The following is a 23,986-nucleotide window of genomic DNA, read 5'->3' as shown; positions in this document are numbered from 1 at the left end:
TAGTAGAAGGGGGAAAAGAAAGAACTAAGGGAAAATAATTTAAGAACAGTTTAAAAAGCTCTTATAAATATTTTATATTTTGATGGCTGCAACAAATTTTTGACCATTGTAAATTAACATCAGAGGGACATTTTCTTAATAAAGCTGAAAGTCTGGATCTCTGACGTGCATAACGCCTAGACCGTTCCGCCGATTTTTATGAAATTTGGCACAAAATTAGTTCATATCATAGGGGTGTGCACTTCAAAGCGATTTTTCGAAAATTCGATTTTGTTCTTTTTCGATTCCAATTTTATAAACATTTTATCGAGCAAATTATCATAACATAGACGAGCAAATTACCATAACATGGGCGAGCAAATTAACGTATCATATTGATGAGAAATTCATCATCCATTATTTGTAAATATACAGGCGAACCAAATGACTTTTTAATTTTCTAGTACAGGCAAAGCCGTGAGGGTACCTCTAGTACATACGTAAATTCTATTTCCCCTTTCGTAAAATGGGGAGGTTAACTGAAAACTCCTTTAGAGACACAGGGAATGGTGTAATCCTTTGTCCAACTTCTTTTGTTCTCGGGTGCTCAAAACTCGTTTGGAAAAATTCTGCAACTTGGTAATCCCAATCTTTGATAGGTTTAGTCGTGGTACATCACTACATTTTGCTACTTCACTAGAGCATTCTTTTTTCTCTATTATTTTGGTTCATTTTAAAAATTAAAATTTTTTTTATTGTATTCAGACTTTTTTTCAACTTTCAAGATATGTTCCCACTTGTTTTTAACTGTAGTGACTAATTTTTGAACATTTTTTTATTATAATTATCATCTTGTTATCTCGAAAACTCGATATCTCAAAATTTTTTTTACTATCCCTTCGACTTTATGATGTCTCAAATTTACTCTATTTCTTAAAAAATAATATATTTTTTCACTTTTTTTTTTTCATATATCCTTTTTCACTTTTAACCATATCATAGAGGCATGACTTATTATGAATTAAAATTGAGGAAATTATTTGAAAGATTTTCTAATATATGCCAATCGATTATATCATGATATATATCCAATATTTATTTTTTGAACTTTGACATGTACAATATAAAAATTGCAATAATTACATTACCATGTTTTTCAAATCATATTAATGTTATTCATTTGTTATTAAAAATTACCAAAATAATATACTGTCACAACATTGTATTAGCTCAGTGTTCATTTATTTTTAGTTTTATCATTCTCAACGGTCAATTAAAACAATATTTGTTTAATAGGATTAATTTTTGAAGATGTTTCGGTGGAAAAAGGATAAAGACAAGGAGAAGGAAAAAGAAGATAAAAAGAAGAAAGACAAGAAAGATAGAAAAGATCGTAAATCAACTTTAGAGAAAGATACCTTGACTCAAGATGAATTGAAACGTTTAGATGAAGTCAGAAGAAGTTTCACAAGTCCTCGATCTTCCACAGCAAGGGATCAAGATGATGCCTCTGAAAAACAAAGTAACAGCAGTGATTACAGTCTCAGCTCTGCTCATGATTCCAGCCCATCAGGCAGTAGCATTACGAATATGGATGCAAGCAAATCTGGAAGTCCTTCTCGTAAGCCACCTCCGGTGCCCAAGAAACCAACCTTACTTGTGAAACCAAACCAAATAAATCATAACAGTGAGACAACTCCATCTCCTCAAGGAAGTACTTATTCCATGGCTTCATTGCATTTAGGAACAGCTAATTTAACCAATGAGATGATGGCCTTCATGGACCAAATGAATCATCCTGGATCTGGTGATATCAACATTGGTTTAGTAACCAGTCAAGCAAAGCCGAGTGTGCCATCCGCACCACCCTCACAAGTGCCTCCTGGAGAACAAGGGGGCTATGGAATAAGATGGAAGTCGTACGCTTCAAGTTTGAGGCTTCCCCCAGTAACTTGTTTACCTCCTCCTCGAATTCGAACATTACTAATCAAACGTCAGCCAACTGGAGATTTCGGTTTTGCCCTGCGCAGAGCTGCGACATTGGAGCGTCATTCCCCAGAAATTGAGTCCAGGGTTGCTGTTGTGTTTGCCGAGCCAAGTGGGCTTGGAAAAACCAATGAATCAGGCTTGCTGCCTGGTGATCGTCTCTTAGGAGTAAACAATGTATCAGTTGAAAATAAGCCCAGAGAAGAAATAATTGAATTAATCCGATCCTCTGAAGATAATGTAGTCCTAAAAGTACAGACGGTGCCAGAGTTGAGGGAGCTGACAAAAAGATACTGGGATGAATCTTCTGATGAGCCAGATAGAAGTATATCTGGAATTGTATCACCTACAAGTGTTAAAAAGTTCACAGCAATGGTAAGTCATGTTAATGCAGCATTGTTTTTTTTTATATAGTCAAAATATCAAGATGTATTATATTTAGTACATCACTTGTGGGTGAGGTCCATAACCTGTGGCTTGTGAACTGCATACGACTTGGTAGAACTGTGTAGGCTCTTGCGTAAATAGTTTAATAGCATTGAAAAACAAGCTGCAAACAGAAATAGTTTTTGGAGGAGTAAAAGTGAAATGCGCCTCCTTATACAATTTTTCATAACGGTGTTCTTTTAAAATGATTTTTTGGGCTCCTTAATGTTAACTATATTGATTTTAGTGATAAATTGTTTGACAGTGTGACAAAAATTAATTTGCAATGAAAGGGAAATCTTGTTTTTTATTTTTTATTTTTTTTAAGTTTTTCTGTTACAGTAAAATATTTTTAAACTGCCAGTCTATGAACACAATTCTCTATCATCACCACAACTTTTCAAAAGTCAAAATTAAGGTACTCAGTTAAAAAGTCTTTTTTTTTTTTCTGTGTTACAAAATACAAAAGCATTCTCTGGCAATTTAAATTTTGAAAGTTCATCTTTTTGTCTAAATTCAAAACTTTCAAATGAAAAGCTGTGTTTCTCATTTGAAAACTTTAAGCACAGTAAAATTACTGTAAAAAAGTATCAAATTGTCCTTGATATGCTATGCAGTTGGTGTGCAAAGAATCCCTGCAGGATAATGCAACTAGTTTTGTATATGAAATACATATATTTTTAAATGATAATTAAATTAAATAATTTGAACTTGAATCTCAATGTGGTAAAAACTTATTCTGATGTGCAAATATATTGATACATTCTGAATAGTAGTTTGAATCTTCAGTGGGCATAGTTTAAGGAAAATCTAGCGAATACGGTTGGGGATTATGTTTCCTTTAGGATAAAGGGTGTCAACACTAAAATTTGACCAATGTGGTTCTCCAGGGAAACTAAAGACGCTCTAAATTACAAGCAAGCTCCTTTTCATAGGTTTAGAGAAACAGGTCATAGTGCAGATAGGCTCCAATATTGTAAGGCAAGGCGTAAATTTAAGTATTTGGTACGGATTCAGAAAAGAGAGTTGGAGCAAAGACTGACAGATAACATAAACAGGAATCCCAAGAGGTTTTTTGCATACGCTAATTTGGGGAAAGTTCGAAATAGTCATATTGGGCCACTGGTTGATGAGCACGGAATTTTAATTCAGGATGATAGTGATATTGCTAATGTTCTTAATAACTTTTTTCGAGTGTTTTTAACGATAACTGTATCTCAACAGTTGACACCAACAAGACACAAGCTGTAGTACAGCTTGAGGACTTTGTATTTTCCAGGGATGACTTTTTACTTCATTTGAAAAAAATTAAAGAGACTAAGGCTCCAGGACCAGATAATATTTATCCAAAAGTTTTAGTTGAATGTGCGGAGGAATTAGCAGATGTAATTACAAAGATTTTCAATGCTTCTTATAACTCGGGGACAGTGCCAGAGGACTGGAAGCTGGCTAACATTACACCGCTCTTCAAGAAAGGGTCTAAAGGGAGTGCGGAAAATAATAGACCTGTGAGTCTAACTTCGGTGGTTTGCAAAATTTTTGAAACATTGATGAAAATTAAGATAGTAAATTTTCTAGAGACTAATAATCTATTGACTAGTTTTCAGTACGGTTTCAGGAAAGGTAAATCTTGTGCAACTAATTTATTACATTTCTATGACAAAGTTACCATGACTTTGGACAATAAGAAGCCTGTAGTTGTTGTTTATATTGATTTTCAAAAAGCTTTCGATAAGGTACCGCATGTTGCTCTACTTAGCAAATTAGCTGATATAGGAATAGGAGGGAAAACTTTCATTTGGGTGAAAAACTGGTTGACCGGAAGGAAACAAAGGGTAGTTGTAAGAGGAATTTATTCTAATTGGAGTGAGGTCTTAAGCGGGGTTCCTCAAGGATCAGTGTTAGGGCCTGTTTTGTTCATTGTCTTTATGAACGATATTCACAAAAATATTTCTGAGAACATGAATTGTTTTGCTGATGATGTCAAATTTATGGGGACTGTAGAAAATGAAGAACAAGCAAATCAGCTGCAAGAGGATCTAGATCATATTAGGGAGTGGGCTGATAAATGGGGTACGGCTGTTAATGTTGGGAAATGTCAAGTGCTACATTTAGGGCATGGAAATAAGCGTACAAGTTATTATTTGCAAGGTGCAGACAAAGGGGGGTCTTAATAAGTCAGGATTTAAAGTTTAGCGAACAGTGCAGCATTGCTAGCAACAAAACCAATAAGATGCTTGGGTTTATCAATAGATCTATTTCAAACAAATCTAAAGAAGTTCTTCTGCCCTTATATAGAAGTTTGGTAAGACCCCATTTGGAGTATGCTGTTCAGTTTTGATCTCCTTATCTTAAGAAAGACGTTAATGTATTGGAAAGGGTTCAAAGGCGGACTACAAGTCTAATAAGTGGACTTTCCCACTTATGATTCCAGGCTTAGAAGGCTAAAAATGTACAGTCTTGAGACCGAGGGGACATGATTCAGCTGTTTAAATTTATTAAAATGAAAGATGTTACGGGGCTGAAGTTTAGCACTGAAAACAGGACAAGGGGTCATTGTTTTAAGCTATTTAAATCTCAGGCTAACATGGATATTAGGAAAAACTATTATTTTAGCAGGGTAGTGAAACCTTGGAACAGCTTGCGGGAAGAGGTGGTAATGAGCAAGGGAGTAGACAGTTTTAAGAGGGCCATTGATCTTCACTGGGGATTGTAAATTGACTGGGACCAGTCTAGCTGGGCCCAGAGCCTGTTGCTGGTCGTCACTTTTGTATTTGTATTTGAAAATTTGAGATTATCTGTAACACAAAGACCTATGTAAGGCAAAACCTCTGGTCTCAAGGTACAATGGTCTTTTACTGTACATGCAATTTACTTATGAGTTAAAAGTTCCCCCATTATCAACTTCTCTTTATTTTAATTTATTTATTGAATACACATAATTTTTCCATTTTGAAATTTCTGTGATAAAATTTGTTCATTCCTGTTATTACGTGTTTTTCTTACTCTGATTCACAAGGTTATAATTTTAAAAAAAAACTTATAATTTTATTTACTTTAAAAGGCAAAATCCGAGGAAGAAGTTGATAGGGAGAAAAAATGGCTTTCTAAAGAGATGGTCTGGATTGTGCATAAAGGTGGTTTTTCAGCTGCTCATCTAGTCAAAACAGAGAAACCACCACAAGAAGGCAAAATGTTTGTGAAATTAGAATTCACAGATGATGTTTTGGAAGTGAATGAAGAAGATGTTGAAAAAGTAAGCATTCATTGTGTCAATATGTGGTTTAAAAAAAAATGAAGTTACTAAACTTGATGCATCTGGGCATAAATGTTTTGATTTTATGTGTCATAATAAATAAAACAAACTAAAATATACACTGAACAGAAATTGTATAGTAATTTCCAAATTTCTTCAAGAGATTGAAACTGTTTAGTATTTAATTCAATCCTGTGTCTTTATCTTTTTATTTTATGATTTGGAAAAATGAATGATTATAAAAACATAGTAAATTATGTATTTTCCGAAGAAAAGAATGAAGATTTTTTAACAAATTCTAAACAATTTTGTAGAAATGTCTCATGTTGGAAATAAAAGTTGTTTCAGACTAGGATCTTGTATTGGCTCCAATTTTGCTGAAAATATTTTTTTTTGAAAATACTGAATTTTGCTACGTGCATAATAGCTTTAAAAGGCAGGGATGGACTTGCCCATCAGAACATCTGGAGATTTCCTGGTATGCCCTGAGCCAGGGGCGGCAAATAGGGGGTCAAGAGGGGGCGCTTGTACCCCCAAATTTTTCACTGAGAATAATTTTAAAAAATGGATAAATTTAATTTAGATAACTTAGAAAATCATTTGCCAGTATTTTCAGAACAGAAAAAACTGATGGAGTATAATGGTTTGCCTTAACTAAAGGAGTAATCTCTTTATACAGGTTAAATATTTCAAAATTGTGTAATCTATGTTATGATGGTGCATCTTGTGTGAGATGCCTGTACAGTGTTGAGACTGCGCAATTTTTACACGTGAACTCTGTCATTTTGCATAAATTTAATGCTCATATTATAACTTAATGCCTAGCTAATAAGTGTTTATTGATTCCTTGTACTAGAAACACATTTTAGCAACTCGATATATATTATATGCTTTCATAAAAACCTTTTGTAAAGATATGCTATTTTTGAAAAACTTCCCATATCAAAAGATACTTTCACATCAACTAATATATCTTGAGGCTCTTTCCTTGACAATCTCTGAGTGACACAAATGGTATTCAAGAGTTAAACCTATAAAAGCTCCCTGGAAGAATTACTGGAAAGCAACCTTCTCAGTGATAGAAAATCAAATGTTATTTTAATATGTATGACTTTGTTTGAATTTTTGTTTATTTTATTTCCTGTGGAGCGTTTTTTGAACAATGCTACACTCTATCATAAAAATTCCAATCTCAATTATTGGATTGACAATTGAAACTCTTAGTAATTTTTCACTAATGCATACTTGAATTAAGTGTGGAACTTTGTGACAGAACTTTCTATAATAGTTTTTACTGTATGCCAATGTAGAAGAGATGACAAAACCCACATGAAGTTGTAGTCAAAATATAAAATTAATATTTTGAATAAAATAATAAATTCAGTTTCTCAAGAAATTGAGGCAGGATTTGATGAGATACATTTATCATTAGGTCTTAAGTTCAATTTTATGTAGGTTGGTTATAGAAAACGAAAAAGAAAATATTACACGAGCGCAGCCAGAAATTCCTTCTGGAGGGGGTTTTTTGATCAAAAGTACCTTCTGGGTTTTTTTTGTGAAAAATACCTTCTGAAATGGTTCTTTTGGATCAAAAATACGTTTTTTTGGGGGGGGGGGGGGGGAGGTTGATGAAGAATACCTTCTGAAGGGAATTTTTTAATCAAAACAGCCTTTTGATGTGCATAAAGTACTGCATTAGAATATGCATTTTTGTAAAACCAATGGCTCTTGGGGAGTGTTTTCACTCCCCCCCCCCCACCCAGGACCAACCCTTCGCTGCAGCACTGCACTTATAAGAAAAATTTATAGCATGAGGAAAGAAGAATTGTTTTGTGAATTACAACTATACTTTTTAATGATGCAAAATAAATACTAGCCCAATTTAAGAAACTTTCTTGGTTATTTTAAAGAGAGAAATCTGAAAGAAGTGTGTTTTTTAACATAACTTTTTCTTGCTTCCATTGTTTTTTGTCTGTTTCAATCTGGGCAGTCATTTTAAAGATGACTTTTGTGTCTCAGGAAATAAAAATTACCTTCAAAGCGCAATGTGGCAAGCAAGACCTTCATCTTTAGCTATACTGGAAATAAAGCCAAACACTGGATATTGATTAAATATACAAAATTAGAAAATTTTCTGTTCTCCCTGACCCCAAGAATAGCAGCCTAAAACTTTACTAAAAGATAAAAACTCATACCGAGATATATTTTGTGAGATAACTTGTTACAAAATAAATTTAAAGCTTTGGTTGCAAAAATTTTAATTGTTCATAACAAACCTACTTATTTTTAAAATTAAAACCATTTTATTATTCCTTCCTGTTAACAAATATTTATTTTGTATTGTACTGAAGAAATTCATGTTCAAGAAACTCGACTCCCGAAACGAAATGCTGAAATGCCGCTCCTGCCCTGAGTTCTTTTTAAAAACTATGTTTGAAAATTTTTAATCCGAAAAATGTAGAAAATGTGGGAAGGTTTTCCATAAATATTTTTACTTGAAAAATAATGACATATCCTAGGAGGAGGTGAAAGAGTAGTGTCCAAACTTGTACCTTCCTTTTGGAGTACCAAAGGTGACTTAAAATAGCATTTTTAGTACTTTGATTTCAGAAGTACTACAGGGGGAGTACCCGAGCCCCCTTTCCCTAAGGGGGAACGCTTAATATCAAGGATAGTCTAAAATTACGTTTTTGGAACTCAACTGGTTCGAATGGCTCAATAAAGATAATGTAAAAAAAAAAAAAAATTGGTTACACCGCTATTTTAATTAAATTGAAATGAGGTTCAAAATTATTGCTAGGATCAGTTCCTATTCTAAAAATTAAGTACTTAGTTGATTACAATTTTTTTTTTTTTTGCATAAATCTTGATCACAAATTCAACAATTGCATTACTTAAATGTTTTTTTTTTGTATTACAGGCAAATCTTCCTCAGTTTGATTTCCTTGAGAATTTAGTTCACTTACGTCACGTAAATGAATCTAGTGTTCTTCATACCTTACGTCAAAGATACTGCTCTCAATTAATATATACGTATGCTGGAAATAATCTTTTGGTGTTAAATCCCATGCAACCTCTTGCTGCTTATTCTGAAAAGGTAATTCTTTCTTTATTTAAAATAAAGTTTCAATTGAAATACTGCACACAATGTTACCTTATTTTATATTCATACTGTGTATCGTAAGTGTTTGAACTATGTTTATGTTATAAAGTATTGTTTCATGTACTCTAAATTCTTTCCATGAAGTTATCGGTTATGAATATTTTGTGGAACCTGTTGTATTAAAATTAAGCATAATTCATCTCAATTATTTTTTTTAATGCATTGGTTCGTGAGAAGTAATATATATCTATATATATACATACAGGGTCACACCGTCCCTATGTGCAAAGTCGCATGGCGCATGATGGCGCTACAACCCAAAGGGCGCCAAGCTTTACCGATCAAAAATGCTTCAAACAAAAGGAGAATGAACTCTAACCAAAAAGTAAAATGTGAATTCTTCATGATATCTAATGGAGGCAGTGAAATTATACTCGTCATTAAAACAATTAATCCCTCTCCCTAAGAATCTAAAAGGAAAAATTATTGACTTGTTGTGTCTAAACATGCTATTCAAAAGCGCTATCCTTTACATTGAAAACAAGTGACTTAAATTAATGCATACATTAGCATTTTCCTTCTTAATGTGGATCCATGAATACTATTTCATATGTCTTTATTACACAAGGTCGAGCATACGAGGAGCAAGAAATTTGCTTATCCCCATTTTTGTTCTAGAGGTGAATATCTTGTATTATCATTTGTGCAAATATAGTCTTGATTTTTAATTCGTTGTAACTCCACTGCTTCACGTTATCATACATTTAAAAAAAAAAAAATAGGGTAAGCACATTTGCATATTACTTAGACCTGTGTAATATTTATTATACATTGCAGACAATAATTTAGGTTAATTTTTTAGTTCCGAAAAGTGTGTTAACTATAATTACCCGATTCTCCTCCCCCCTTTATCTTTTTAACTATTTGCGCATTAAATTAAAAAAAAAAAACTTTAGAGAGACTTTGTTTTGCATTTTAAATTCAATGCCTTTTGTAACGGTTTTGTATTTTAAAATTTTTGACTTTACCGGAAATGATTGCAATTTCAGATTTTAAGAGGCCGCATCAGACAGATTCCCGGTTTTCAAATCCCTATGTTAACCTACGGGGCAGAATGTCTTCTCATTCTTGCGATAGCTCATCGGGAAATTGAGATTTTCAAACTTTTCTTTTTTTGACTTAATCTTTGACGACTATAGAGTGCTTCTATTTTTGCGGTTTTTCATTAAAATAATTCAAAAATTTTTTATACAAACTTGAAGTTGAACTTTGAGAAAAGGTGAATTTTTGACGAACCAGGAGGAGTATTCGGATTTTTAAAAAAATAGAAGCATAGCGTATAATCTCAGCTTTCTAAAGATGTTAAAATATTTTCGATAGCTTTAATAGAACAACAGTAATCAAATAAATGGTGAGCCTATTCCAATTCACAAACTAAAAATTTCCATCCCCCTTTACGAAGGTACGAGATTCGCCTCTACGCAAGTGATTTATGGCCTTTTCGGGGAAACGGTCAGCACCCCACTTGTGGGCGTGTTTCTTCTCCATCTGCTTCTCCACAGATCGACTGTCCTAAAGAGCTGTCTGGAAAGATTTTTTCCTTCGCTTGAGAATTGCGAGGAAAAAACCTGGCAAAAATGACGCTCTTACATAAATTTAATTTTGCTTATTTTTTAATAAATAATTGCGGGGTTTTTTTTTTTTTTGTATAATTATGTATATAAACACAAAATTTAAGCTTTAAAAGTATTTACATCACGATTTAAATGCAGTTGTAAATCTTCGGGGGGGGGGGGAGGAGATTGAGAGTTTACGTGCTTCTCTCGAAGGGATAAAATTAATTGAACTCACCCATTAAATAATTTTCAATTAATTTTGTCACAATGTAAATATATATTTTTTTAAATTATTACATTATATAAAAAGGAAAGAATATTTGAATATACCTAGAAGAAAATTTGAACTTACCCTTATCACTTTTGTTTGCTTTTCGAGTATTATTGGAATTTAAGGATAGTAAGAAAAAAGATATGTAACTCAATGGTTTTAAACCCAAGGGTTATATATTATCGCGATTTGTCTATTACTTCTTTTTTCATTGAATTAGTAATTAACATTAAAAAAAATACATATGTATATGCTTACCTAGAAGAGTTATGGCGGGTCAGAAAGCAAATCATAAGTTTATGATCAGTAGCGGATTTTAGGGGTGCCCCCCCCCAAAGGGATGAATTAATTTAACTATTTTATTAATTATTTTTAATTGAATTCTTTTTTGCATTTTTTATATAGGTTATTGACACAAAACACACACAGCATATTTCGAATAAAAGCATTCTTGTTTGCTAAAGAAGTAATACTAGAGTCAGAGGTCCAGAGTGGCAGAATACATTTAACTCACTGGTTTCGAATTCTAGGGAATGTTTATCACCATTCATCTACTAATTCTTCTTTTATGGAATCAATAATTAACATTAAAAAAAAATGTGCAGGTTCGCCCAAAAAAGTCATTTTGATCCAGGCAGTTATTTGCCAAATAATAGATTTCATTTTCAGCTCATAAAAAATGCAAAATGATAGAAATCACATGATGGTAGTTTCTTGGAAAAATCATGATTATTAATGGAAACGGCGTGTAGAATACAATATGTTATCTCAACTGTGTCATGACTTTAAAAACAATCAGTAACTGCTTTGAAATTCACACAGAAATAGTTTCTGAATTCTTCAATAAAACTTATGTTTTATGAAGTTATGATTTTCTTACTAAAATAATATTTTGTAGTTAAAATATAAATTAATTTATGAAACTCAAATGAGAGATGGGTTTATTTAATAACATTTCCCTCAATGTTCCTAATTAAAACCGTTCATTGTATAGCATCTCGGTGATATTAAATTGGGTTTAGTATTTAATAGGCTTGAAACGTTGAAGATGTTTTCCGTCCACATTCAAAATATATTAGTGCATAATATTCCTATATTTAGAAGTAGATTCATTGACCGCAAAACCATTAAAAATAAAGTCATCAAAACTCTGTTGTTAAACATCGAAAAGGCGGGGGGAGGGGATTCAATTTTCGGGTCTCCTCCAAAAGATTTTTCTGTATTCGCCCCTGTTTATGATGGCATCTTTTTCAGCTTATACGAAACAGCATGGTAAATTAGAGTGGTCCAAAATAAGCCTTTTTATTATTTTTTATTTTATTGGTTTTTACTCTCCCGTTTGGTTTTACCTATGTAAAAAATAATGATGGTGAAGTTTGAGCACATAATTTTAACATTTTGAGAGAGGTAGCTTAACAGCCTCGAAGTTCTGCGTTTTCCCATCTTATGCTACGAATGTAGGTAGAAATAAAACGGATGCTAGGAAAGGTATGTAATTTCATTTCATGCAAATACACAAAACTTTCCAATCTTTAAAAATCCAAACTTCAGATAAAACGTAATAAACTGGAGTTATAATAAGCGAGCTTGGGCCACAGGGGACATTTTTTTGCAATTGTTTTCAGAAGTGTTTCCAGAAATAAAGTTATTAAACTCATACTTCATACTGAAATAAAAAATATTTTTGATGATTTTTTGATCTCTTATGGCAGTGGTGCCAAACATTTTTCTACTTGAGACCACACCTCATATTAAAATGATTCTAGCGGTTCAGAAAATAACTAAAATTTGAAAATGTTCAACATTTTTTTTAATTACATGTGAAAACGAGAAAAAAGGAATGAAAATTAAAAACCAATGATTGATGTAATCATTACTTGATGCATCTTTTTTTTAATTGCATCCGTTTATCAAAAACCAATTCTGAATATTTAGCTCAATTTTTGACGTTCTCATTAAAGGTGATTTTCGATTTGTTGAGTTTAAAGAAGACCACGGGCCACACGTATCAACTTCACAGATCGTATGTGTCCCTCGAGCCGCAGGTTGGGTGCCACTGTTCTTATGGTATAACTTTTACACTGTTTGGATTCATTAGTATTCTTTTCGTGAAACATTTAGCGTAAACAAAAAATCTGAAAAGAAAACCTGAAATTTATTCAAAACTCTTGCTTTTAAAAACATACATAAATGAACTACTACGCACAAATTCGAAAAGAGAAAAAAAGGACATTGAAAAAAAAAAGGTAAGTAATGATTCAAGATTGCAATCTTTGATTAAAAAACTTCAGAAACAAATTTGATTTTCTTTTTCAACCGCTTTACTAATTCTAAAATTTACCCCTTGAATTAAAACAGTATGTTTCAAGTCTGAAAAATACGTTCCCTGATAATTCGATAAGTGGGGGGTAAGGATTCTGTCATTCCCATACAGCTTGACAAATATGGAAATTAATGCGGAAAAATTTTCATAATCATTCTTTTTCCGTTACTTTTATTTCGATTCACGTTTTTACAAATGAATTTATAATTTATCATACCAGTGTGTTTAATTAAATCAGGATAAATTTAATTGATTATTAAATTTACTGACTTCTGGTTAGAAAGTTAACGATGGTATCGCAGCGGCCAATGAAGTTCTTAAACGTAATTTTCATAATCGACTTTTAAAATGTGAAGCAGAGGCTGAAATAGATCAAATGCTACAGAATATAGATTGCAAAAGATTAAAATAATCTTACTACTATTATATATGCGAAAGTTTGTCTGTATGGATGTATGGATGTTTGTTACTCTTTCACGCAAAAACTACTAAATGGATTTTGATGAAACTTCACAATAATATAGCTTATGCATCAGAATAACACATAGGGTAGTTTTCGTCCCATTATGGGGGGCAAAACCCCCTTTGGGAGGCAATAAAACACAATTTTAGTATAAATTCTCTAATATGGGGATGAAAAAATACTTGCACATATTAACATTATATGTCCATCGAAAGCTCTGATTTTTCTGCTGAAGATGGCACCTTTTCGAAATTTCTAAGTAGAATAAAAAACGAGTTATGAGCTTTTTAGTTCCATGTTCGAAGGCTTTCCTTAACTCAATACAATATTTAGTGTATCATCTCAACTCCCTGTCGATAGAGACTATTGTATTGTTGACTATCTTTGCTTTTCGTGACTGTTCAAGGCTTTTCTCAAGTCAAATCTTGAAGTAAGATTTTTGCACAAGATTGGCAAATAATACATGGATTTGGCTGATTTTTTTTTCCCATTTTAATGCAACTTTGAGGCAATTAATGGTTTTTTTTTTAATTTATTTGTATTGACTGGGTATATTTAATCGATCAGCTGGAATCTAGTCAAACTTTTTTTGTGGAATCATTTCAATAGCTAAGGCATTTGGCATTTTTTTCAACTGTCGCTGTTTTTGAAGCTAAAGACTACGCAGTACTGTGTTTCTCGGTTTTCACCATGTAACCGAATATCGCCATTTCTTTAATATTTCTTTAAATTTGTTAACACGTAAAATAATTCGCCAACTAATTCGCAAATTCATAAACAGCGCAAAAACTTCCATTACTTTGTCTTTGCGCACAATTTCATACAATTGCCAAATTTTTACTGTTTATTGGAAACATTTCGGGTAGCATCATTGTTGATCCCATTTTGGGACGATTTCTACGGTAAGAAGTTATACATTATACAATAATTTAGATTGCCGGTGTAGCGCTGGATATTATGCATTTGATGGAGATCGGGATTATAAGGGAACTGTTTCACTTTATTTAAGAATAGTTGACCTCACTCGAATAGGTTTTGTTTTGGGAATTACCCATGACTTCTTTGCAACTCCTGAACGTTTTCGTGATTTATTTTTTGTGATTTTTGGGTGTCTTCTCAGTTTTGCCGACATTTCATTTACTCCCCTTACCCCTAATTTTCAGTTTTAATCATACCTTTTGATACATTTAAGGGGACAGACAATTTGAAATGTCGACGAAACTAGAGACAAACAATTTTTTGGTAACTATTTGACCTCTGCCTGTAATGACCATTAACTTAAATCAATTGAAAAAAACTACATCAACGTGAGCGAAGCCGCGGGTAAGAGCTAGTACTGGAATATAACTGTTTTCAAAAGTAACAGTTTTGCTTTTATTCGAAAATATCATTTCAAGTCTAAGTCGTTTCTTTAAAATTGGGAGGGGGGTGGGGGCCTTGTTTTGGCACATTCCTCAAATTTTGAATAATTGTTTCATTTTGGTGAGTTCAGCCAGACTGCAGGAATTTCGCGCCCATTTGCCTGGTGCTGGCGGTAATGATGCGGTAATATTTGATGAACAAGAGCGCCAAATTCGAATAGCAACGTGATCCATAATTTGTTTTATCAATCCTGCAAATGCTTTTGATTTGCAGATTGATAATGCTGCGTTTCGAAAAAAAACGAAATGTTAATGATCCTACTGCATATCCTTCTTGTGCATAAAAAGTAGCATGTGAAAGCATTTTAATAAATCAAATTTAGAAAACAAATAACGAATATAAAATTAACAAAATTTCGAGTTTCAGTGCATAAGGAAAGGAAATTTAGGCACAAAACACCGATTGTGTAGAAGATTTCGGTCGAAACTAAAATGCGCTAAAAGAGTCAACGCAAAAATTGTATGTGGTCATCCAATACTATACACGGACCCTCTTCCCCTGCCAATAAATTTTGAGCGGTGACAGCATAGAGGGGAAGACGTCCCCCAAAACCTGTCAGCCGCTCCAGGTAGAGGGGAAGGAAAACGCTACAGCTTTCTCTCTCTCTCTTCCGAAAGCTAGAAATTTTCTGTCTGATGAGTCCTCTTAAGGGGAAATATCTTCTACTTCAATTTAGAAATATATTCAGTACTCTGTTGTCATATTTCGAACGGCATAACACTTTCAATATTTATTAATTAGAGAGATATTTAGAGCGGTGTTAACTTAGACGTTTAAAATATTTTCTTTTTCCAAAAGCGCATTAGTGTAACACAGGCCGGGTTTGTCAAACCGGGTCCAGTCTGAAAAAAAAACCCGCTATCTCGGTAAAGTAGGTTTTTCAAAATTTTCTATATTTTGAAATTCTCTTCAGAAACAAACTGAATATCGATTAGTATAAAGTTCAGAAATAGACATCTTGCTTTCTGGACAGTATATCAAATATTAGAAATTTAATCTACATACTAGCGAGCAATAATAATTTTGATCGCATTCCAAGATTTTTTTTTTTTAATTGTTGGGGTAAAATGCTTTGATTAACTGAAACTGGCCACCTCTTTTTTAACAGCAGCTCAATGCAAGGTTTCAAGGAGAATAAGTCAGTTTCAATCGGCCGTCCTTAACACCCGCCCATACTCAAAATAACTTAGAGATATAAAGTAAACACGTGTTCCAAAATTGAAAGTTTACAGATCGTTTTTTTCATATTGCATTTGTCTACAAAATCTGACCCCAGGAGTTAACTACTATATTTTGCCCGAACATCACTGCCTAAAGGCGCTCGAAAGACATTTGCACAACGGCGCCAATCTAACTTGGCGCGGCCCTGTATATATGTGTGTATATATATATATATATATATATATATATATATATATATATATGTATATATAGTTGCAAAAAAAAATGATGCAGTAAAAGTTCAGAAAGAATTTCTATCAAAATTAATATACAAACTGTGCACAAAAACAGAAATTAAAAAAAAAAGTAAGTTCAAAATTTTCACTGGGTGTTGTTTTGCATGAAAAACAGTAAATAGAAAAGAAAATTAACCTCATAGAAAGAGCATAACAATTTAAAACAAGGTTTGTTATCAGTAAAATGTATAACTTAGAAAAATATGCCCCTTTTTTTTTACCCATAAAGTACTATCTAGTGTATATTTTGTTCTGCTTATAAGAAAACTTGATTATAATCATTTTGTATGATGAATGGTTTGGTTTTTCAATCAATTTATTTTTATTGGCGATTAATAAGATATCTATGGATCTGCTCCAAAAGCAGTTAACTATACAAAAAAATTGGAATTTTCCTACTCCAAAATGCTTTGAAGCAATTAGAACCACTGCACCCCCCTCAAATACAATAAAGTACCCCCAGAATGAGAGCCCCACCCCTTCAAAAAAAAAAAAAAAAACTACACTTTAAAATGCCCAACACTAAAATTTCAATGGTGCTGTCTGTGCCATCGACACCTTGTTGGCATCTCTGTGTAATCATGTCAGATTTGCATGTGTATTTGTAGAAAAAGTTCCAGATTGGGGGAAAGCTTACATATTCAAATGTCAATGAAAATGACAATTGAAGGACCAAGGGGAAGAACAATCATAGTCCACCATGTGCACATTTTCAGTATTATGTTTTTTATGTTTGAAGTTTTTAATCTTTTTCCTGTTGTAACTCGGGGACTATGAGCTTTCTTGGCTGTGTATAGTGTTGTAGTTAAATGCTATCTGTAATCATCCACTATTTCCTTGGATGACCTAAGTTAGGCAGAAAGCTTTGATTGTTCTTTCCTGTGGCCGTTCAATTGTAAATTTTTTGCAATGACTCATTTGTGGTGGCAGTCTTTTAAATGATACCTTATTATGTGTAATACATATGTGTGTGTGTAGAACAGAGGTGTGTTATTTTTAACCATTAACATTTTCAGGTCATGAAAATGTTTAAGAGCTGTAGAGATGACAATGTGCCTCCACATATATATGCTGTTGCACAATCAGCTTTAAACAACCTTTTGAGAACTCGAAAAGACCAATCAATTTTAGTGCAAGGTCGAAGTGGTAGTGGAAAGACCACAAGTTTCCGCCACCTGTTGCAATATTTGGTTTCTGCAACTTCCTCAAGTAAACAAGTACTCACAGGTTTGTTGCTTAAGTTGTTTAATCTTATTTTCAGTTAAAAAAATATTTAAAAATTTACAGTAATTTTTCACTCCTTGCTGAAGGTTTTTTTTTTTACTTATTTTATTTTTTTTATTGAAATTGTGTAGTGAATAAATGTAATTGAATTTTTCCCTTATTTTTTAGGTGAAAAATTAAATGCAGTTTTGACATTGCTTGAAGCCTTCGGGAACTCAAAAACTGTGATGAACACGAATGCGTCTCGTTATACAAATTTTTTTTCATTAGATTTAGATCATTTTGGACAAGTGGTTTCAGCATCTGTGCAAGTGAGTACTTTGAGTAGCAGTAGTGTGATTAAAATATTTGTATTTATGTGGTTTTAAACATTCTAGATGCAGTGCAATGTTTCATCTTGTTTTGTTATTGCATTTTTGGAGCCAAGTTCCTCCCTCAGATTACACGACACACGGGAGTGTTTGTCTGAATGAGAGAGAAAAGTAAAAATTTGATGCTCGTGTTCCGCTCATTTGAATGAGACTTTGCTTAATTTAGAGGTTGAAATACATCTGCAAACATTTATATCCCTAAAAACTAATAAATGCATCCATTTCCACCTGTAAACCGGATGTTTAGCTTTCCATACAATCTGTAGTCAGTCACATCTTTTTATAATGAGAAAAAAACTAATTCCCTGTAACCCAAAAAGAAGTTTATGTGATTTAATTCATTCATTGGTTGCTCTAAAAAATATTATAAATATATTCATGTAAAGCACTGTCCAAATTTAAATTGCGAAGTGACAATTCTACACAAATATGAAAGGGACACCCTAGAACTAGGTTTTAGGCTCAGCTAGGCTGTTTGTTTCATAGTCAATTAGTCACTATATCGGGTTGGTACAGTCCAATTGATAAACATCCAGTTAAGATGAGTCTATCTGAATGAGAGAGAAAAGTAAAATTTTGATGCTCGTGTTCCACTTATTTGAATGAGGCTCTGCTTAATTTCGAGGATAACATGCATCTGCAAATGTTTATATCCCTAAAAACTAATAGATGCTCCCATTTCCGCCTGAAAACCATACGTTTGCCATTCCATACAATCCGTAGTGAGACAGTACCCAGTAAAGATTAATAGCCATCTTGAAGCTATGTTGTCCTGGGCAGTAAACAGCAGTATCCACAAAAATGAAGTTTTGGGGCAATTGGTGAAACAAGTTTTTTGATTCCCCACAAACAATAGTAAAATTTTGGAATTTGACGTTCTTTTTGTACTTTATTTTCAACTGAAATTAAGTATGCAAGTTTCTACAATAAAGCTGAAGTGAAACAAATGCTATAAATGCAAAAAAAAAAAAAAAAAAAAAAAATGCAAATACTGCTGTTTACATTCCCAGGACATTGGACAGAATACGGCCCCAGGCTTGTTCAGCTTCTTCCGGTGAGCTATTCCTTGAATGCTCAACTCTACTGAAAAATTTTCCTAACTTCCAGATTAGCATGAGATTTGAATAGCTTAGTAAAATAACCTCTAATCTGATCTTGCCTTCAGTGCAAAGATGTATCCCTTCAATGCCCTTCATTTTGATAAATTTGAACAAAGAAGTAAAAGATATCTTTTAGACCTTTACCTTTAGATCCTTTCTTGAAGAATGTTTCTGTGTTAGTCAGCTTCCAGGTCTCCACCACAGTCCTTGAGGTGTAAGAAGCATTGAAAATATTTAAGTAACACCCACTAATTCCTCTGCTATACAATTAAAATTTTTGTTTAAATATTAGGTTCTGGAGCTTTAGTCATATTTTTATTTTTCAAATTTAAAACTAAAAGTTGTTACGAGCATCAACAACATTTGATAATTTTGAAATAAACTTCCATCCTCATCAGTCTCACCCTCAAGTAAATTTCCATCTTCATTTGGCCCAACATAACTATCAGGAGTTTTTCCAGAATTAGAAAAATGGAGATGTTTGCAACCCCCTCCCCCTCTTTTTTTTTTTTTTTTTTTGTAAAAGTTAGTGTCATGATAGAAAATATCATTCCATTTTATTGATCACATTCATCATTTACATTAAGTTACGTAACTACTATTGATCTTTTTTTTTCATTTATTAAATTTTCTCAATTATGTTGATTATATTTTTACATGGAAGAAACATAAGGGCAGAAAAACCCTGGATTTTCCCCTGTTGTGTGTGCTGCCCCCCCCCCCCAATTCTCTGTAAATAAAGCTTGTGGCTATTATTTGAAAGACATAAATGAAATACTTTATATATGTTGACATCATTGTTAATCTATTGTTTTGAAGATTTATATGCTTGAGAGATCAAGAGTGAGTAGGAGACCTGAAGGAGAGCCAAACTTCCATGTGTTCTATTACTTATTGGCTGGAGCTGATGAAAGTTTGAGGTAAATAAATTCACTTTTGAACTGATTGTTTCAAAAATTCATTCTTTTGTCTTAAACATCTTTTTTCTCCTTCAGAAAAGAATTACATTTTGAGAACTTGCAAGATCCAAATCTTTTTATGACACCTCTTCACAAAGTAAGATCATAGTCTATGAATTTTTCAGTTTCACAGCAATTTATATTATTTATTTTTTCTTACTCTTTAAATGATCCTAGAGTTCATTCTAAAGAAAAATTCTTTCCCTGCCTTCTGCATGCTTCAGGAATGTTTTTTTGCTGTGTAACAATGTCAACTTATATTTGCACATATTTCAAAATATTTTAAGATATTTTACGAGAATGTTTCTGAATTTTTATTTACTAACATACAATCAATTTTTATCTAGGATCAAATTTGAAAATATTTTATTTTCCTTTATAGTTGTTTCATTAATTGTTGACCCATGTCATGGTTGTTTTAATATGTAGTTTCCCTTCTAAGTACATCATTTATTTTATTTTTAATTTCGTATCTTTTTAGGCATTATATTCTTTGATAATTTTGTATTTTAAAACTTGACTTTATACTATGCAAATAGGACAGTTTTAATTCATTTATTCGGAATTTTTTGACATGAAGTACACAATTTCATCCATTTCATTCCCAAAAGTAAATGCATAAAATATTATCATTCAATCTTTCATCATTTTTACTTTCTTTTACAAAAAAGGAAGTGTTGTATTCGCAAAAAATGTTCACTCAAAAATCAGCCTTAATTTCCATTTTTCTCACCCCTGAATGAATGTTGAGTTTTTTTTTTTTTCGACCTCACCACACGTTGATATATGCCTAGGAACCTACACAAACACCTGAAATATCCATTTTGACAACCCCCGAGTTAATAAATTTTCTCATGATGTACATATTTATGTGCGTATGTGTGCATTTATCTCACATAACTCAAAAATGGTATGTCCTAGGAAGTTGAAATTTGGCACGTAAGTGGGGCCTAGTTGTGCACCTTCCACCTTCCCTTTTGGTTGCATTTGGATGTCCCTAAGGGGGTCTTTTGCCCCTTTTTGGGAGGGAATCATTGTTAACTTCAATGTAAACTCAAGTGGTGTTATAATTCGGCGGACACTTGGCGATATATCGTCAGTCTTTTGGTCGCCAAGTTTTGTTGCCAACTTGGCGACAAATTTGGCGATATTTTTCTTTTATTATTTTAAATTTGGTTTTAATTGTGGCAACTGTTGGTGATATTTAGAGAGTAAACAATTGAATCACATTAAAATTGCCAATAATGGGGAAATGACATTAAATTGGAGTAAAAGGAAGTCATGTGATGCACACATCAGCTCGTTAGATACATTTTACAGATGCTTGTTATTATTAACATTTTACAGATGCTTGTTGTTATTATCTTTGCAATTCTTACTTTCCTTTTGAATTAAGTATTTTCGAGAATCAATTTTCTCTAAATTCTGTACCATGTATGTTTAACTTACCTTATTATATTTAATAGGAACTATTTGAGTTATATGATACCTATGATTTTCAAAAATTGAGTGATGCTCAGTCTATAAAAAGCGTAAAGTAGAAAAAATAAATAATTCAATTTTTGTATGAAAATAAAATTATCAACTTGCATAATTTAGGCTTTGATTATTCAATACAGTTGAATGTTGAAGGAAAACACTGGAACGACTCTTCACTGAAATGATTCTATTTTCTAAATTATTTTTGAGCTAGGAAACATGCTAAGACAAAATGTTAAACTACCTGTCTACTCAAATGATTTCTTTAAAATTGATTGCAAAAACACTTTGTGTGCCTCCCGTCCTATATCACTGCCAACAGCAAAAAATTTACAGTAGTATGCATGAGAAGTGCCATTATGAGACTAGCATGGTGGTTTAAACATCATGATTACCAATAAAATAAGTCATTTCCTATGTAACAGAAAGCTATTGCAACATAATCAACAAAATTAAGAAATGTTAAGAAATAAAACTAGGCTATTTAAAGAACTTTGTCAAAAAAAGTATCAAAACTGTCTGCAAGTTTTGAAAACTTTCTACAAACAGAGTTTGAGTGTCTGTCTGTATCATCTGGGTCTGCTAGAAAATGTTGTATCTTACTGAATTTAATGAATGTTTTGTTTGTGTTGGACTGCATTAACCTTTGAAATTTGAAAAAGCATTTTCTTATATGTTTGCATTTTTTCATTATACAGGATGAAGATCAAAGAAGAGCTTGTTTGCAGTGGGCATATATTAATGCAGCTTTCCAAACTCTCTCTGTTAAAGAAGTTGAATCCAAGGCTATTTGGTGTATTTTAGCTGCCATATATCATTTAGGAGTTGCAAGTGCTTGCAAAGGTATTTGCAAACTTTAATTTAGCAGTTCAATGAGCTATCTAAGATGATTAAATTTGTTATTGTTTAGTTTTATTATTTTTTTTTTTTTATCAATAGTTTAAAAAAAGCAATAATTTGCAATGAACCTTTTGCAAAACTATCATAGTTTTATGGAATATCCTTTTTTAGTTTTTAGCCTGAAATCTCATTAAATTCCTGACTGCCTTCATGATTCCATTTTCATATTTTATGTTCAGCTTATGCTTGTAAACTCATATTAATAGTTACAATTTTACCTTGAAAAACTATATCAAATAAAAAAAAAATTAAATAATGGAAAATGCCTGCAAAAAAGATCTTAGTGCACACTCCCCCCCCCCCCCAGAAAAAAGACCTGATTTTTTTGTAAACTACTAGGCATATATCTCACACTAGTCTAGAGACTACAGGCACAGTTCTCACAAACTCTGTTATTTGCTTAGTGGCAAGTAACTAAATCTTGTCCCCGTTCAGTAAAAACACAGTTTTAGTTTTCAGCAGGAATTTAGTTTTTAAACTTTTCTCCATCGATTAGCCATCCACCATGATGTGTTTACAGGGGGATACAGGAACTTATCAAATGCTGTATAATGCTTAAGTGTAATATGTATGCTTTAATGTTCTTAAAGCTCTTCGAAATCTATCAAAATATAACATGCATTAATTAATTTTCATATCTGGTGCAAAAACTGAAAGGACATTTAGTTTAATGCTCTTTGAGAAAAAAAAAGAAAAAAAAAACATTCTTATAAGTTTCAGTTTCCCTTTATTTTGGAGTTTTCCTTAGTAAAATTCAATTTATTGATTTTCTCCTCTAAAAGGTTAAAATGCATTTTTTTTAGTACATAAAAAACTTTGGTATTCAACCCAAATTAAACTTTATGCCATCTCTAATTTCAATCCTACCATATCCAATGTTATCTAAGACTTTCCATGATAATAATGACTGTAATGTTATTAATGTTTTTAGAAATATTATCAATGTAAATTAAAAATGATTAAAGCTGAAGAAAAGTAGAAAAATGAAAGATATCTCTGCAAAAACAAAATTTTCTTTTTAATTTGTTTTGGACATAAACTGGAATCTGCCGTAAGAATGGTATAATAATGGAAATTGTAGCATAAATGCACGAACTATTTTAGCTAATCAAATAATAAAACTATTTTAAAAAGCAGTTTTCTTCACAAAACAAAATTACTGTTTAAAAAGCATGACATCCTGAGTGATTCAGTGTGGTTTTATGTAAAAGTTAATGACATCGTGCATATTGCATTAAAAATAAATAAAAAGTAAGTAAATCAAGGAGAAATGGTAGCTCACAGAGTTTTGTCTCTGAATGACACCAAAAGTTGTACGTGTAATAAAATTCCATTGTTTTTCAGTTTGCAACATATTGCTGAGGTTAAAGTCATTCTAAAACTTATTAATTCTTGGGTAATAGACTTTTGTAATGCTGTGGTGATCTGCAACAGAGTTTAAAATGTGTAAAAATAGTATCACTGGTAATATGTTTCCTTATAAGCATATTGAAAAAGTAAGAGTATAGTAATTGTATTTCTCAAGTCGATTCACTAATTTTTGTCAAGTTCATAGTTTTCCTCTTTTTTACATAATGGCTGTTCTCCGCCCTGAAAGTCATATAAAGATGAAGAGAGCACATAAAACAGGTTTGATTATGCTCAATCATAG

At 32.3% G+C, this 23,986-nt stretch overlaps 1 protein-coding gene across 1 annotated transcript in view; it reads left to right on the top strand.

Moving 5' to 3' along the window:
- LOC129224622 (unconventional myosin-XVIIIa-like) overlaps positions 1-23,986 on the top strand; it is a 190,833-nt gene that overhangs the window by 9,718 nt on the left and 157,129 nt on the right. The window contains 8 exon segments of the mRNA XM_054859106.1: positions 1,276-2,340; positions 5,456-5,647; positions 8,568-8,744; positions 17,319-17,529; positions 17,695-17,837; positions 19,817-19,917; positions 19,993-20,053; positions 22,134-22,278. Coding sequence (XP_054715081.1) covers positions 1,291-2,340; positions 5,456-5,647; positions 8,568-8,744; positions 17,319-17,529; positions 17,695-17,837; positions 19,817-19,917; positions 19,993-20,053; positions 22,134-22,278 — 2,080 coding nt within the window. The 5' untranslated portion in view covers positions 1,276-1,290.

The sequence above is a fragment of the Uloborus diversus genome, chromosome 6, assembly GCF_026930045.1.
Source record: "Uloborus diversus isolate 005 chromosome 6, Udiv.v.3.1, whole genome shotgun sequence".
Lineage (NCBI taxonomy): Eukaryota > Metazoa > Arthropoda > Arachnida > Araneae > Uloboridae > Uloborus > Uloborus diversus.
The sequence above is the reverse complement of the archived record's forward strand: the minus strand, read 5'-3'. Positions and strand labels throughout refer to the sequence as shown.